The sequence below is a fragment of the Nerophis lumbriciformis genome, linkage group LG17, assembly GCF_033978685.3.
Source record: "Nerophis lumbriciformis linkage group LG17, RoL_Nlum_v2.1, whole genome shotgun sequence".
In the NCBI taxonomy this organism is placed as follows: domain Eukaryota; kingdom Metazoa; phylum Chordata; class Actinopteri; order Syngnathiformes; family Syngnathidae; genus Nerophis; species Nerophis lumbriciformis.
In genome coordinates, this window is record NC_084564.2 from 5,762,373 (window position 1) to 5,780,994 (window position 18,622).

At 40.9% G+C, this 18,622-nt stretch overlaps 1 protein-coding gene across 8 annotated transcripts in view; it reads right to left on the reverse strand.

Annotated features, from left to right (window-relative positions):
- Positions 1-2,204: 2,204 nt before the first annotated feature.
- slc8a2b (solute carrier family 8 member 2b) overlaps positions 2,205-18,622 on the reverse strand; it is a 344,572-nt gene continuing 328,154 nt past the window's right edge. For 7 of the 8 annotated variants that reach the window (XM_061972302.1, XM_061972297.1, XM_061972298.1 and 4 more), the window contains 2 exons: positions 13,841-14,116; positions 2,205-4,277 (listed from right to left, as the gene is read on the reverse strand). In XM_061972302.1, coding sequence (XP_061828286.1) covers positions 3,901-4,277; positions 13,841-14,116 — 653 coding nt within the window. In that variant the 3' untranslated portion in view covers positions 2,205-3,900. Of the gene's footprint in view, positions 4,278-13,840; positions 14,117-18,622 lie in introns of those variants that run through there. The other variant, XM_061972304.1, reaches the window with a different exon arrangement.

The window sequence follows — 18,622 nt, forward strand, 5'->3', positions numbered from 1 at the left end:
TTGATATAGACAGCAGGACGGTGGCCATGGACGTCGGAACCCGCTAAGGAGTGTGTAACAACCCACCTGCCGAATCAACTAGCCCTGAAAATGGATGGCGCTGGAGCGTTGGGCCCATACCCGGCCGTCGCCGGCAGCGAGACGCGCTTGGAGGTGCGCTCAGCGCGGCTCCCATATGATTGCGCACTGGTGTGCGTCTGGGTCGTGACAGCGTGGCACGGGAATGTCTGTGCTGCATTTGATCAGTCTCCTTTCTTTAACAGGCAAAAGCTTTATAACCTCACTAATGCCTTGCATCGTCTATATTAGATATATAACAACGGGCGGGTGCGGGCGGGTGCGGTTCTGATCAAATGTTACATCGGGTGGATGGCGGATGGTTGACAACTTTCTGATGCGGTTGCGGATGAAATAATTGCCTATCCGCGCATCTCTAATGCGTAATCTGTTGAATCGCTTAAGCCGCTGAAATCCGAGTCTGAATCCGAGCTAATGTCGCTATATCTTGCTGTTCTTTCCGCCATGTTTGTTTGTACTCACTATGTGACGTCACAGCAAAATGGACGGGTGTTTATAACGATGGTTAAAATCAGGCACTTTGAAGCTTTTTTAAGGGGTATTGCGTGATGGGTAAAATTTTGAAAAAAACTTTGAAAAATATAATAAGCCACTGGGAACTGATTTTGAATGGTTTTAACCATTCTGAAATTGTGATAATGTTCCCCTTTAAGTCTTGACGCGACCTCATGTTTGGAAACCCTCCTCTGTCGATATAATCTGCCAATGTTCCACACCGTTTCTTCATGTAAACATGCTACGTACACTCAAAACAGCGCCGCCGTTGTCGGAGCAGGATGAAGAGCGACAAACACTGGCACAGACGGAGAAGACGACCTCATGTCCAAGCTAATAGAGAGAGACATGTTTTCTGTATTGCACATTGAAATCAAGGACCTGCGGCACAGCTTGTTTCTTCATAAACACAAATAAATGCTCTTCCACTCAAACAGCAGTAAGCACACACGGTTATTTCAGTAAATTGGATACGCTTGGTTATGATAGCCTAGCACTCAAAGGAGACTTGTATCAAAATCTAATCGACTCAAGTCATGTAAACTCTAGTGTTTGTGGACACTTGAGACCACTCGAAACATTGTCCAGAAGTACTGTACAAAAAAACTACCTCTGTTGCACCTGCGAGGAAAATATACAAAATTAGCTCTAGAAAGGGTACAAAGATGGCTTTGTTCAGGCAAACAGAACTTTTTGATCTCACGGAACACAAAACACACTTGTACAGCACTTATAGTCCGAAAGACAAAATGTTGACAACTCTGCCGATACACTGTGACACTGTGTTAGGATGTAAAGAATGTAGAATATGACAACAATCAATCATCCGGAAGAATTTGCCGCACGAGTGTTGCTTCTAGTCTGGGTTCATACTCATACTACAGTACAAAGACATTTTCCTCCATGCCTCCACTGATGGTATGCAGTTTATTTAGTCTTGCATCTGCTCGTTGCGCACAACCGATGGTTTTGGTAACTTAAAATGCAAATATTTGAATGTATGTTCTAAGGGCATTCAACTGGACTGTTTGGTTTGTCTTAGAAGACATTTCACTTCTCATCCAAGTAGGCTTCATCAGTTCATGCCAATAAACTTACATTGGTCAGATCTAGTCAGACAGAGATTGGTCAGATCTAGTCTTAGACTGAGATTGGTCAGATCTAGTCTTAGACTGAGATTGGTCAGATCTAGTCTCAGACTGATAATGGTCAGATCTAGTCTTAGACTGAGATTAGTCAGATTTAGTCTTAGACTGAGATTGGTCAGATCTAGTCTCAGACTGATAATGGTCAGATCTAGTCTTAGACTGAGATTAGTCAGATTTAGTCTTAGACTGAGATTGGTCAGATCTAGTCTTAGACTGATATTGGTCAGATCTAGTCTTAGACTGATATTGGTCAGATTTAGTGTTAGACTGAGATTGATCACATCTAGTCTGGCAGCTGGTGCCAAAAGCCCTAATATTTATACTCCAACACCAGGTTGTTGTGCCTTGGCAAGGATGGTTCCGCCCTATCGTAGTGAGAAAAACAACTGTTGAAATGCAAAAGAGCATTTGAAGTGGAATTTCCCCTTGGTAGCATTGAGGTATTGTGTGGCAGAATGATTGCCCCGGCGAGGCGTCGGTTCAAAGACTCTGCAACTGAGCCTCCAACAAATAATTGCTGTGGATCAACCTGTTAGTCTTTTAGGAATGGTTCAAAGACTCTGCAACTGAGCCTCCAACAAATAACTTAAGTTAGAAACATTGTGGTCATAGATTCTACTTTGTGCCATTTGTTTACAACTGAATGGAATGCTAACCTGAGTGATTCCGAATATTTTGGGCTGATAGTGGTCGATCCACAGCAATCGTTCTGCCACACAATACCCCAATGTCCACGAGGGGAAATTCCACTTCAACGACTTGTCCTTGGCATCTACAGTAAGATTGCTCTTTTGCATCTGACCAATCTAAGACGAGATCTGACCACTCTAAGTCTATGAGCATGAACTGATGAAGCCTACATGGTTGAGAGGCGAAACGTCTTCTAAGACAAACCAAACAGTCCAGTTGCGATTGACTGAATGCCCTGAGAATGCAATGACCTGGACCATTGACTTGAATTTATGTTCTATTCCTCCTGTGCAAATGCCGTGGAGCACTTATCCGCCTCTACTAAATCTAGCGAGCAGCGACTAATACTAAAACACCGTTGCAGGTACTGGACTTGATTTAACAGCGCCGCATCCGTTTTGACGCACCTCGACTCGGGCCACGTCCAGACACGCCAACCTTGGTCGACTACTACTTGCACCGATTGCAGTGAGGAACCAACCGGATGTGACGCGACAACAAGTTCAGTGAGAACAAGTAGTCTCACAGCTGGAAATGCTGTGTAGTTAAGGCATTGTATGGGCGGTGTCATGAAACATTGTGCGGGCCCCAAATCATGTGCAAGTCCAGATCCTCTGTAATATGACGAGTTGTGCCTCCATGTTGAACACACGGGAAATAATTTCATGGCTTTAGCTGCTAAATTGAACCACCCATGCATTACCTTTCACCACTGCTGCAAGATCAAGTAGTAGTAGTGCGGTAGTGGATTATTGGCCCCACCAGCACTCCTAGTGCCATGACTGCAATCACACACACACACATCAGCGCACAAATGCGAGTATGGCCATTTACGGTACAATTCTACATGACATACGGGGTGACGGTGATGGCAACATCTGGCTACACATGCTCAAAAAGTCCCCCTTCTCCAGGGATATGGTTACTATGGAAACCGTGCAGGATGATGGCGACACCTTGATTCCTCCCACTGATGGTTCGCAGTATGGGGCCCCCCTAACAAACATCGGAGGGCGGCTCGCTCGAGATGTGCAGTTCTATTTACAGCGCGTGTTGAGAAGTGCCTTCCTCTGATGTGTCCATTAGCCGTGTAAACACTTAACAAGTTTTCCGTGCAGTACATAAAGTCAATGTAAACATTCGACTCCATTTCAGCCCTCCCCTCGTCTGGAACCGCTAACTGGGGGGGGGAGGATTTTCTTGGGCAAACACTTTTCCGACGGCAGTGCCATCCTCTGATACAACTTTTATTTGCAGCCACGTCAACACTACATTCACTTTGCTCTTCTCGTCATCAACAGACTTTCTTTTGCCATCTAAATTGCTTGTACCCGAGTTTGCTGTCATCACGTTATCCGAGCGTACGTGTGTGTGGGTGTGTGGGTGTGTGTGTGTGTGTGTGTGTGTATCAAAGAGCCCTCTTAACCTACACCTGTAGCATGTCAAAGTGTGTGTGTGTTGCTGTGGAACTACGTTGGTCATCTCCTGCTTAGAAGCCCTTGATGTGGCAGTACGCCTCCAGGCTGGAAAAGAGGATGTAGAGGAACCACAGGCCCAGGAAGAACAAGCTCGTCAGGATGCGGGATACCCGGGGGCCGCCAAGCTCGCCGCCGATGGAGGGCCGGCGTCGGAACAAGAGCACGCCCATGGAGACGAAAGCAAAGATGGTGAAGAGCGTGACGGAGAAAGCCAGTGAGCCCGGATCCACCTTGAACGGTTTCCCCTTGATCTTCCAGTAGACGGCGGCCACCGACCACGCCACGCCGATTCCCAGGAAGACGTTGACGGCGTTGCTGCCGGTGACATTTCCGACACAGGCGTCGGCATGCTGGTCTTGTATGGCGGCCACTTTGCTGGCAAACGTGTCTAGAAGGAAAAAGGTTTGAATAGAAGCTTTACGCCACTGCAGCCCCTTAAAGGGGAACATTATCACCAGACCTATGTACCGTATTTTCCGCACTATTAGCCGCACCTAAAAACCACAAATTTACTCAAAAGCTGACAGTGCGGCTTATAACCCGGTGCGCTTTATATATGGATTAATATTAAGATTCATTTTCATAAAGTTTAGGTCTCGCAACTACGGTAAACAGCCGCCATCTTTTTTCCCCGTAGAAGAGGAAGCGCTTCTTCTTCTACGGTAAGCGACCGCCAAGGTAAGCACCCGCCCCCATAGAAGAGGAAGCGCTTCTTCTTCTACTGTAAGCAACCACCCGCCCCCGTAGAAGAAGAAGCGCGCGGATATTACGTTTCATTTCATTTGTGTGTTTACATCTGTAAAGACCACAAAATGGCTCCTATTAAGAGACACGCGTACAACGCAGAATTCAAACTCAAGGCAATAAGTCACGCAGTAGAACACGGAAATAGAGCAGCAGCAAGAGAATTGAACATAAATGGTGCGTAGGTAGAGGAAGCAACAAGATGACCTGCGCCACTAAGACAGGGAGACAGCGCCGGACGACATACGCCAACATCTGCCAGTGGATTGTAAATGCCTGGGCGGATATATCGGTCTCAACTGTGGTCCGAACTTTCCGGAAGGCAGGATTCACGGAACTGCTGGACAACAATAGCAACATTGACTCTGATGACTTCGACGAGATCCCGTATTCGCCCAACTTTTTAATTCGGACACCGAAGGAGAAGAATTCGAGGGATTTATGAATGAAGAATAACTTCAGAAAGTGAGCGTTATGTTTATTTTGTGTGTTTTGACATTGCTATTGCTCTGCACTATTTTGAATTTTACTATGTTTGTGATTGCACATTTGCACATTACCGTACATTTTGGGAGTGAACAGAGTTGTTAGAACGCTGGTTTTTAATATATTATTAAAGTCTGACTGACCTATCTGACTGTTTTTTTGACATTCCCTTTAGCGCAGTTAGATGCGGCTTATAACACGGGGCGGCTTATAGGTGGACAAATTTTTGAAATATGCCGTTCATTGAAGGCGCGGCTTATAACCCAGGGCGGCTTATGGTGCGGAAAATACGGTAAGCGTCAATATATACCTTGATGTTGCAGAAAAAAGACCATATATTTTTTTAACCGATTTCCGAACTCTAAATGGGTGAATTTTGGCGAATTAAACGCCTTTCTAATATTCGCTCTCGGAGCGATGACGTCACAACGTGACATCGCATCGGGAAGCAATCCGCCATTTTCTCAAACACCGAGTCAAATCAGCTCTGTTATTTTCCGTTTTTTCGACTGTTTTCCGTACCTTGGAGACATCATGCCTCGTCGGTGTGTTGTCGGAGGGTGTAACAACACCAACAGGGACGGATTCAAGTTGCACCAGTGGCCCAAAGATGCGAAAGTGGCAAGAAATTGGACGTTTGTTCCGCACACTTTACCGACGAAAGCTATGCTACGACAGAGATGGCAAGAAATGTGTGGATATCCTGCGACACTCAAAGCAGATGCATTTCCAACGATAAAGTCAAAGAAATCTGCCGCCAGACCCCCATTGAATCTGCCGGAGTGTGTGAGCAATTCAGGGACAAAGGACCTCGGTAGCACGGCAAGCAATGGCGGCAGTTTGTTCCCGCAGACGAGCGAGCTAAACCCCCTGGATGTCTTGGCTCACACCGTCCCGAAGATGATCAAGAGAAGAATATCGACCCTAGCTTACCTGGCCTGCTGACATGAGGGTATGTCTACAGAATATATTAATTGATGAAAATTGGGCTGTCTGCACTCTCAAAGTGCATGTTGTTGCCAAATGTATTTCATATGCTGTAAACCTAGTTCATAGTTGTTAGTTTCCTTTAATGCCAAACAAACACATACCAATCGTTGGTTAGAAGGCGATCGGCGAATTCGTCCTCGCTTTCTTCCGTATCGCTGGCTGTCGTGTCGTTTTCGTCGGTTTCGCTTGCATACGGTTCAAACCGATATGGCTCAATAGCTTCAGTTTCTTCTTCAATTTCGTTTTCGCTACCTGCCTCCACACTACAACCATCCGTTTCAATACATGCGTGATCTGTTGAATAGCTTAAGCCGCTGAAATCCGAGTCTGAATCCGAGCTAATGTCGCTATAGCTTGCTGTTCTTTCCGCCATGTTTGTTTGTGTTGGCTTCACTATGTGACGTCACAGGAAAATGGACGGGTGGTTAAAATCAGGCACTTTTTTTAGGGATATTGCGTGATGGGTAACATTTTGAAAACATTTTCGAAAAATATATTAAGCCACTGGTAACTGATTTTTAATGGTTTTAACAATTCTGAAATTGTGATAATGTTCCCCTTTAAGGGAATTTTGCCTATCAATCACAATCCCTACGTTAGACAACAACACATGATTCTCTTTTTTTATGCATTCTAAGTAGAGATGTCCGATAAAACGCATCTGTAACGCACTGGAGCATTCTCGCCAGAGGCCAATGTCCGTCCACAGTGCAAAAAAACACTTCTTCCTTGCCTCAATGGTGGCAAATAAACGTTTCTTACAAGTATTATTATCCCAGGAGGACGGGGCATAGCTAAACATGTTACACTACACACCATAGGAGGATATGCTAACCCTAACCCTGGGCAATTATTTTGATTTTTTAGGAACACTAATACAAAACCCCACAATAATGTCTGATTGAATGCTAAAAACTTTATGACAGACCGCCTTAAAAATGTAATGGAATTCTACATTTTTTTACTGAATGAGACACTCAGAATGTACATGAAAATAAAGAATGTGGGATTTTCAATATTAACTATGAACGATAAAACACTGAATATTGACAACATCTATGGACATATTTACAATCAAGCGAAACGCAACAAAAATGCAAAAGACACCGCGAAATATGAACGCGAAGGGTAAAAAAAAACCCCACCTACAATCTGATATATCTGATAATTCACTAAGCTTTAGAACTTTTTTGTAAAAATCTTCTTCCGAGTCTGTCCCTGACACCCGCATTTCAGGCTGGCCGCTTTGGAAACGATCCCCACCCGCACTGCTTGGTGCCTTGTCTGAGCTGCTGTGACTCAGATAACCATAGTAACTAGCAGAGGTGTGGACTCGAGTCACATGACTTGGACTCGAGTCAGACTCGAGTCATGAATTTGATGACTTTAGACTCGACTTGACAAAATGTAAAAAGACTTGCAACTCGACTTAGACTTTAACATCAATGACTTGTGACTTCACTTGGACTTGAGCCTTTTGAATTGACATGACTTGACATGACTTGCTACTTTCCCCAAAACCCAAAGATGAAAAAGTTATTCGGGAGCGCTCCGTATTTTTCATTGTGTACTTGTCTATCAGCGTTGCGTGTGTCAGCTGGTGTGGTCTCAGTACAACAGCCAATCAAATTAGATCTACTTTGTTTTCATCACACAGCATTCATCCAATCAAATTGCAGGACAACCAACGAAGAAGACATGTCCAAACCACACGCCAGTGAACAAAAAATGATACCTAAAATAATTTTGTTTGGGTATAAAAATTACGAGGTGGTCAACACAAAATGGTTTGCAGTATGCAACACATGCGGTTCGAAAATTACTGATGGAGAGGCAACAACTTCCAACTTCGTCCGGCATTTGAAGTTGCACAAAGAACGGTAAGTTTTGAATGTAAGATAACGTTTATTGGCTAAGTAACGTGACTTTTATTTGCTGTGTAGTTAAATCAGTGAGGCTGTAAACTCACTGCTAACGTTATAACGTTATTGCAAACACGGGAATCTGTTGCAGTTCACTACCTTATTCATACTTTTTGTTCAGTGATTTTTTTTAAGCAGGGTTACGTTAGTCAATATATCACACGTAACGTTAGACGGCGGTCAGCAGCACCGCGTATTTTAGCCACCTAAAAAAAGACAAAAATAGTAAAATAAAGGTCAGTTAAAATGTATACTATATTATGAATATGTGTACCGTTTTAGCTAGCTTTCTGACATACTGTTAGTTGTTTACCTCAGTGGTCCCCAACCACCGGGCCGCGGCCCGGTACTGGTCTGTGGATCGATTGGTATCGGGCCGCACAAGAAATAATTTTTTTTTCTTTTCTTTTTTTAATTAAATCAACATAAAAAACACAAGATACACTTACAAGTAGTGCACCAACCCAAAACAACTCTCTCCCCCCTTTTGTTCTGGGCATTGAACATGAAGACTCTTCCTTCACTGTTCCGAGTGGCCATGAGAGTCTTGGCAGTGCCTGCCTCCAGTGCTCCAGTGGAGCGAGTTTTCAGCCATGGTGGCATCATACTACGCCCCCATCGTGCACAAATGACTGACAGACTCTTGGCTAATTTGGTCTTTTGCAAATGCAATGCAGCATAGGGCCCTGACATATAAAAAGTACAACTTTTTTGTTATGTTCACGTATATGTCATGTTTTTTCAATGTTAACACTTTTGTACAAATAAGTACATTTGCACTTTATTTTTCAATGTGTTTGTTCTGTAAAGAAATGAGTTAATGTTTAAAATGACTGGTTAATAGTGCTATTATAAAGTGCAATGTCAGCACAATTTTCTTTCCTGCAATTTAAAATGCACTTGTTTTAATAAATAAATACAGCGTTTGAAAAGCATACACAATCTGTGTTAATATATTAGTCTGTGGTTAAAAGGACTTGAAAGGACTCGAAACTCAAAATGCAGGACTTAGGACTTGACTTGAGACTTTCCAGTCTTGACTTTGGACTTGACTCGGGGCTTGCCTGTCTTGACTCGGGACTTGACTCGGACTTGAGGGCAAAGACTTGAGACTTACTTGTGACTTGCAAAACAATGACTTGGTCCCACCTCTGGTAACTAGTATATCATGCAAAAGGAGTGTAAAGTTCTTATTTATATCTTTCAGTAAACTCGCCATGAAAGCGCTAAAACATACCGGCGTAGTGAGTTTACCTTATTCACCCAAGGAACTTTAGTTATTTGAGTTCCGGTCGGATGATTTTTCACGGGACACATTTGCGGTGTTCTTGTTTCCGGATGAGGAGATGCTGCTCCAGTATTGACTTAAGTAAATTCTGAATGTCATTAAAACAGTTAGCTCCAAATTTTGACATTTCTTCCACTCCCGTCCTTATACGCTACACCGCTACAACAAAGATGACGGGGAGAAGACGCTGCCGAAGGTGAGCCACGTAAATAAGACCGCCCACAAAACGGCGCATCCTGAAGCGACTGTCAGAAAGCGTCTTGAAGATGATCTGTAAAACATCATCCATGCAACATTTTGACCAACGATCCACCATTACATGATATGTAGACCGCAAGGAAGTGTTTTCAATTTATAAAAAAAAAAAAATATATATATATGACTCTTTTAATGCGCCCTATAATCCGGTGCACCTTTTATATGAAAAAAGATCGAAAAAAGACCATTCATCAGCAGTGCGCCTTATAATCCGGTGCGCCCTATGTACCGGAAAATATCATAGTTTTAAGAGATGCTTTTTTTTCTCCTCCTCTTCACCTCCATGTTTACCTTTTGTTCCTACCGCTTTATAGGGCGCAACTATAGGTGGTGACTAGGGATGTCCGATAATGGCTTTTTGCCGATATCCGATATTGTCCAACTCTTTAATTACCGATACCGATATCAACCGATATATACAGTCATGGAATTAACACATTATTATGCCTAATTTGGACAACCAGGTATGGTGAAGATAAAAGTCCTTTTAAAAAAAATTAATAAAATAAAATAAATAAATTAAAAACATTTTCTTGAATAAAAAAGAAAGTAAAACAATATAAAAACAGTTACATAGAAAGTAGTAATTAATGAAAATGAGTAAAATTAACTGTTAAAGGTTAGTACTATTAGTGGACCAGCAGCACGCACAATCATGTGTGCTTACGGACTGTATCCCTTGCAGACTGTGTTGATATATATTGATATATAATGTAGGAACCACAATATTAATAACAGAAAGAAACAACCCTTTTGTGTGAATTTTTTTTGGGTTGGTGCACTAATTGTAAGTGTATCTTGTGTATTTTATGTCAATTTGATAAAAAAAAAAACCAAAAAACCCGATACTGATAATAAAAAAACCGATACCGATAATTTCCGATATTACATTTTAACGCATTTATTGCCCGATAATATCGGCAGGTCAATATTATCGGACATCTCTAGTGGTGACCCATCAATCTTCCTATGTTCTGTATACTCCTGTAACTCTGTTTTTGGATGGATTGTATGGAAAACAATTTTTTCTGTACATTTTAGGTGCAATGACAATAACGCTCTAGTCTAATCTATACGGTTCACCCCTAGTACCTTAGTTTTCGTTAGTAATCTGTTCTAAAATGTTCACGCTAGACCAGTGGTTCTTAACCTTGTTGGAGGTACCGAACCCCACCAGTTTCATATGCACATTCACCGAACCTGTCACACCGCGGTGAGGGATGTCTTGTCTTGGGTTTTTCTGTCTTGTGTTGTGCATGTTTTAGTTTGAAAAGTAACTCTCCTCTCGTTTCAGGTCACTTGCCCTTCCTTTTGTGTCATCAGTCTGACGTCATCCCGGTTCCCTGATTGTTTCCACCTGTTCCCTATTACCCTCATGTGTCTTATAAGCCCACTCCTCCCTTTGTTCTGTGCCAGATTGTTTCGTTTATTCGTGCTCTCTAGCATCCATGCCCATGTCCATGCCTTGTCTTGCCTTGCCTCGTCTTGTGCTTATGTTCCTTGATCCTGAATCCCTTCGTTGCTATTTTGAGTTTTCCTTTCTTCCTCCTCAGCAGAGTGATTTTTTGTTATTTAGTTTATTCAGCCGAAGTGGTGAGTTTCAGTTATTTTTCATTCTTTCCTCAAATTTTTGAGTGACAATTTTTGTTAAGACTTTATTAGATTAGATAGTGTAGAATTTTTCATAGCTGTTGTTTCTTCCTCCTGTTGGAGCGTTTTTTGTTTATACATTTTATAGCATATACGGCGCCAATTATAGTTCGTCTTCGCTTTTGTGTTTTCCTCCGTTCGGAGTGATTTTTGGTTGTTCCTATTTTTTCTGGAACCTTTTTTGCCGAATTGTTTTTGGTTAAGATAGATATTGTATCCCTTGACTTTGGAGGTGAAAGGAAGCTGTCAAAATAAAAGCTTGTCTAAGTTCCCTACTCTGCATCTGAGTCCTATCCTTTTTACCAAGCCTGACAGAATCCTTCTTTAGTGAAAAATAAAATGTTGTTTTTTTTCAAATTCAAGACAAAGTTATATGTTTTTGGTAACACTTTAGTATGGGGAACATATTCTAAGTAACAAAGACTTAATTTAGAGTTTTTTGGACACTAGGGGAACATATTCTAAGTAACAAATACTTAATTTAGAGTTTTTTGGACACTAGGGGAACATGTTCTAAGTAACAAAGACTTAATTTAGAGTTATTTGGACACTAGAGCAACATATTCTAAGTAACAAAGACTTAATTTAGAGTTATTTGGACACTAGAGCAACATATTCTAAGTAACAAAGACTTAATTTAGAGTTTTTTGGACACTAGAGGAACATATTCTAAGTAAAAAAGACTTAATTTAGAGTTTTTTGGACACTAGGGGAACATATTCTAAGTAACAAAGACTTAATTTAGAGTTATTTGGACACTAGAGCAACATATTCTAAGTAACAAAGACTTAATTTAGAGTTTTTTGGACACTAGAGGAACATATTCTAAGTAAAAAAGACTTAATTTAGAGTTTTTTGGACACTAGGGGAACATATTCTAAGTAACAAAGACTTAATTTAGAGTTTTTTGGACACTAGAGGAACATATTCTAAGTAACAAAGACTTAATTTAGAGTTTTTTGGACACTAGAGGAACATATTCTAAGTAACAAAGACTTAATTTAGAGTTTTTTGGACACTAGGGGAACATATTCTAAGTAACAAAGACTTAATTTAGAGTTTTTTGGACACTAGAGGAACATATTCTAAGTAACAAAGACTTAATTTAGAGTTTTTTGGACACTAGGGGAACATATTCTAAGTAACAAAGACTTAATTTAGAGTTATTTGGACACTAGAGCAACATATTCTAAGTAACAAAGACTTAATTTAGAGTTTTTTGGACACTAGGGGAACATATTCTAAGTAACAAAGACTTAATTTAGAGTTTTCTGGACACTAGGGGAACATATTCTAAGTAACAAAGACTTAATTTAGAGTTTTTTGGACACTAGGGGAACATATTCTAAGTAACAAAGACTTAATTTAGAGTTTTTTGGACACTAGGGGAACATATTCTAAGTAACAAAGACTTAATTTAGAGTTTTTTGGACACTAGGGGAACATATTCTAAGTAACAAAGACTTAATTTAGAGTTTTTTGGACACTAGGGGAACATATTCTAAGTAACAAAGACTTAATTTAGAGTTTTTTGGACACTAGGGGAACATATTCTAAGTAACAAAGACTTAATTTAGAGTTTTTTGGACACTAGGGGAACATATTCTAAGTAACAAAGACTTAATTTAGAGTTTTTTGGACACTAGGGGAACATATTCTAAGTAACAAAGACTTAATTTAGAGTTTTTTGGACACTAGGGGAACATATTCTAAGTAACAAAGACTTAATTTAGAGTTTTTTGGACACTAGGGGAACATATTCTAAGTAACAAAGACTTAATTTAGAGTTTTTTGGACACTAGGGGAACATATTCTAAGTAACAAAGACTTAATTTAGAGTTTTTTGGACACTAGGGGAACATATTCTAAGTAACAAAGACTTAATTTAGAGTTATTTGGTTAGGGTTAGGGTTAGAGGGTTAGGGCCAGGGTTAGAGGGTTAGGGTTATAATAAGGCCATGCCGAATAAGGCATTAATAAGTACTTAATAATGACTAGTTAAGAGCCAATATGTTACGAATTTGCATGTTAATAAGCAACTAATTAATGGTGAATATGTTCCCCATACTAAAGTGTTACCATGCATGAACCGTGCATGAACATCATCTTGTTCAAAGAACAAAACCAACACAGTGCATAAACTCACAACAAATTACACACCTGCAAATCAGTCTTACTTCTGTTGCCATAACCGCAATACACCGATAGGGAGAAGTTTTTATTTACACGATGAGTCGGGTGTGTCTTGACCTCGCCGAACCCGACTCACCGAACCCAGGTTAAGAACCACTGCGCTAGACTGAATCATATGAAAACCAAAGCATTAATATACCCACATAACGCACCACATCAGAGGGTTATTTTGCAGTCATACCCCTTAAAATGCACGGGATTCTTTGTTTCTGCAGAATAATACACTAGCAAACCGACAAGCCTGTTACTCGCAGTGTTTGACCGTATGATAACCGAAAGGGGCATACGAAAAGCGGACAACAAAATTGCCAAAAAACCGAGGTTCCACTGTAATCTCAGTCACATGAGCTGGCATCCGTTACAGACTCAGATTTTATTGGACTTCATCCAACATCCCAGAAAAAAACTATATTTGCTCACCTGGAATGGACGTTCCCAGAGCCACAAAGACCACGGCAGTCACCGTGTCCCGGAGTCCCACCGTGCAGCCAAAGTGTGACGCCAAGTCTCCGATGAAGGCGGTGAGGAGGCCGATGGCGCTGATGGAGACACAGAAGCAGGCCCAGCCGTTCCAGTACTCTGTGGGGGGTACGCAGGCAAACAGAACCTTCCAGAAGACGGTGACGAAGTGCATGACGTAGTCATAGCAGGAAGGGAGGCGCTCCTCCCGGCCCTCCTCGTCATCGTCGCCGTCACCTGAGTGGACAGAAGCTTATTCAACAATCCATATCTGCAGTACCTGTTCTCCCCGCTTGGTGGCAGTACCACACCCACTAGTAAAGCTGATATATCACAAACATTTTAATGTGCTGTAATTCAACCATTCATTCATCCGTGCTTGCTATGTGTTTGCAGACTGTTGTCTCCTATTTCTTTCGTTCGTACTTGCGATGCAAACAATCACATGAGTGTTTAGTTCCCAGAGATGTGCTGAAGCCTCACCAAGTCCAGCAATGTGTTTACAGATGATGCACAGGACCGTAGTGGCAGTAAAACAAATATATTAGCTTAATCAAATATGTGGTTGACAGAAAACACAGAATACTGCGGTTTATGGTTTCAATAAATACAGAAAATATTGATCACATTTGTTTGAAAGATTGCTTCTCGTTCCTTGATGTTTTTTTTGCTGTGTTCATGTTGGTTGTTGGAGCTTCTCACTCAGAGAAAACTAATTTCCCATAAAGATACGCTACACCGAGTGCAAGTCAGGTTCAGAAAGGTAAGATGTAAACAGGGCCATCCAGCCCTAACTGGGAAAAGCCGAAAGAAATATATTAATTGTTTTACCTATGCCAGGAGTTTATGGGATTGCCGGGGTTTGTTTGTTTGTTTGTTACTTAGCAACATACCTCAAAAAGTTGCTGATCACATTTTGGACCTGGTTTGGATCATTTCTACTACAAACCCCGTTTCCACATGAGTTGGGAAATTGTGTTAGATGTAAATATAAATGGAATACAATGATTTGCAAATAATCTTCAACTCATATTCAGTTGAATATGCTACAAAAACAACATATTTGATGTTCAAACTGATAAACTTTTTTTTTTTTTTTTGCAAATAATCATTAACTTTAGAATTTGATGCCAGCAACATGTGAAAAAGAAGTTGGGAAAGGTGGCAATAAATACTGATAAAGTTGAGGAATGCTCATCAAACACTTATTTGGAACATCCCACAGGTGTGCAGGCTAATTGGGAACAGGTGGGTGCCATGATTGGGTATCAAAGTAGATTCCATGAAATGCTCAGTCATTCACAAACAAGGATGTGGCGAGGGTCACCACTTTGTCAACAAATGCGTGAGCAAATTGTTGAACAGTTTAAGAAAAAACTTTCTCAACCAGCTATTGCAAGGAATTTAGGGATTTCACCATCTACGGTCCGTAATATCATCAAAGGGTTCAGAGAATCTGGAGAAATCACTGCACGTAAGCAGCTAAGCCTGTGACCTTCGATCCCTCAGGCTGTACTGCATCAACAAGCGACATCAGTGTGTAAAGGATATCACCACATGGGCTCAGGAACACTTCAGAAACCCACTGTCAGTAACTACATCTGTAAGTGCAAGTTAAAACTCTCCTATACAAGGCGAAAACCGTTTATCAACAACACCCAGAAACGCCGTCGGCTTCGCTGGGCCTGAACTCATCTAAGATGGACTGATACAAAGTGGAAAAGTGTTCTGTGGTCTGACGAGTCCACATTTCAAATTGTTTTTGGAAACTGTGGACGTTGTGTCCTCCGGACCAAAGAGGAAAAGAACCATCCGGATTGTTATAGGCGCAAAGTTGAAAAGCCCGCATCTGTGATGGTATGGGGGTGTATTAGTGCCCAAGACATGGGTAACTTACACATCTGTGAAGGCGCCATTAATGCTGAAAGGTACATACAGGTTTTGGAGCAACATATGTTGCCATCCAAGCAACGTTACCATGGACGCCCCTGCTTATTTCAGCAAGACAATGCCAAGCCACGTGTTACATCAAGGTGGCTTCATAGTAAAAGAGTGTGGGTACTAGACTGGCCTGCCTGTAGTCCAGACCTGTTTCCCATTGAAAATGTGTGGCGCATTATGAAGCCTAAAATAGCACAACGGAGACCCCCGGACTGTTGAACAACTTAAGCTGTACATCAAGCAAGAATGGGAAATAATTCCACCTGAGAAGCTTAAAAAATGTGTCTCCTCAGTTCCCAAACGTTTACTGAGTGTTGTTAAAAGGAAAGGCCATGTAACACGGTGGTGAACATGCCCTTTCCCAACTACTGTGGCACGTGTTGCAGCCATGAAATTCTAAGTTAATTATTATTTGCAAAAAAAAATAAAGTTTATGAGTTTGAACATCAAATATCTTGTCTTTGTAGTGCATTCAACTGAATATGGGTTGGAAAGGATTTGCAAATCATTGTATTCCGTTTATATTTACATCTAAAACAATTTCCCAACTCATATGGAAACGGGGTTTGTACATTACCTTACGAGCTTCAACTTCTATCTGTGTGGGTATGATAGAAGCCACGCAAAGACAGTGGAGACAGACAGGAGGGTTCACTCCGTTTCTTTCATTCCATTACATATAGCTCTAAACGTCATGGCCGGATTTTCATCAAACTTTAAGGAAACGTCAGAAATGGGATATGGGATAAGTCATTACCTGGGGCTGATGCGGATAATTTCTACTACGTTAACGTTACCTTATGTTACAAGGCTTAAATTCTGTGTGTGTGTGTGTGTGTGTGTGTGTGTGTGTGTGTGTGTGTGTGTATGTGACACTCGCCAATCTGTTCCAAAATTGCGGTTTTAAAAAATAAGTTAGTCAACAGGGCTACTTGCTACTTTATTTAAGACGATTAGCGGACCCCACCTTATGTGTCCCCTTGTGACGAATTCAGTGTCAAAGCTCAGAAAGTGGTTCCAAGCACCTTTCGGTCTGAGATACTCAAAACTTTTGCTGGTCACCCCGGGGTCACTAAGATGCAGTGGCGGGCCGTATGTTTCCTACCTAGGCCTTCGGTGATCTCCGACTTCAATGATTACCGTATTTTTCGGAGTATACGGTAAGTCACACCGGAGTATAAGTCACACCTGCCGAAAATGCATAATAAAGAAGGAAAAAAACGTATATAAGTCGCACTGGAGCCCGGCCAAACTATGAAAAAAACTGCGACTTATAGTCCGAAAAATACGGCACCTCTCAAAATACCATAATTGATGTCACAACATGATCAGTGCTGGAGAAATGCTATACATGAACACATTTACACCCTACTGGGCATTGAATCACACCAACAGTATACAAAACAGGTTATTTTCTGGCGCGTTTAAAAATAAATAAGTAAATAAAATAAAATGAATAAATAAAATAAAAAAAATAAAAAAATAATAATAATAATAAAAAAAATAATAAAAAATATATATATATATATATTAACTGCCCTGACCACATGATGGTGACAAATACACATGTAACAATGTTAATTAAATGACAAGCATGACACACTTAAACAACAAGAGTTTACAACATGTAGTTGTAACAGAACAGCTACTGTCAACTACTTGTGATCTTATTTGTTTTTAAATGTCTAAACAACCTCGCGCCAACCTATCTCTCCGACCTCCTTCAGCCTTACTGCCCCACCCGATCCTTAAGATCAGCCGATCGGCTGCTGTTGACGGTCCCTGACACAAGGCTGAAGCTTAGAGGTGACAGAGCTTTCGCCATTGCTGCTCCCAAGCTCTGGTACGACCTACCTCTGAGTGTTAGACAAGCCTCCTCTCTTCCTGTTTTTAAATCTCTCTTAAAAACATACTTTTATTCCATGGCTTTTAACACTGAGTGATATCCATCCTGCAATGGCGCCCCATAATACACCTGCTGTGAACCTGTTTTTATGTTTTTATGTTTTTATTTATTCTATTTTTATTTTTTTATCGTGTTCTGTTTGTGTTGTGTTGTTTGCTCGGTACTCGTTTTATCTTTTAACCTGTCCATTGTACAGCACTTTGGCTACCCCTGTGGTAAATTTTAAATGTGCTTTATAAATAAAGTTGATTTGATTTGATTTGATTTGATTGGCTATCGCAACTGTCTCTCAACTCTATGTGTTCTCAAATTCATCCGCTAACGGTGCCGATGAGTATCCAATCACAGGACGCGTAAATTGTACGGTATACCGGTATTAGTATTGTACCGCAATACCAATGAATCGTATCTGGTACTATACCGCCTCTGAAAAGTACCGGTGGTGGATCTACACCTAACATCCACTGTAATGATACCAAGTACAGGAGCGTATCTAGTTGATACTACTATGACTACATCAATATTTTTTGGCATCACAACATCTATTCGTTTAAAAAAAAATTATATTATGTTTATAAACTCAGGAAATATGTCCCTGGACACATGAGGACTTTGAATATGACCAATGTATGATCCTGTAACGACTTGGTATCGGATTGATACCCAAGTTTGTGGCATCATCCTAAACTAATGTAAAGTATCAAACAACAGAAGAATAAGTGATTATTACATTTTAACAGAAGTGTAGATAGAACATGCTAAAAGAGAAAGTAAGCAGATATTAACAGTAAATAAACAAGTAGATTAATAATTCATTTTCTACCACTTGTCCTTAATAATGTTGACAAAATAATAGAATGATAAATGACACAATATGTTACTGCATATGTCAGCAG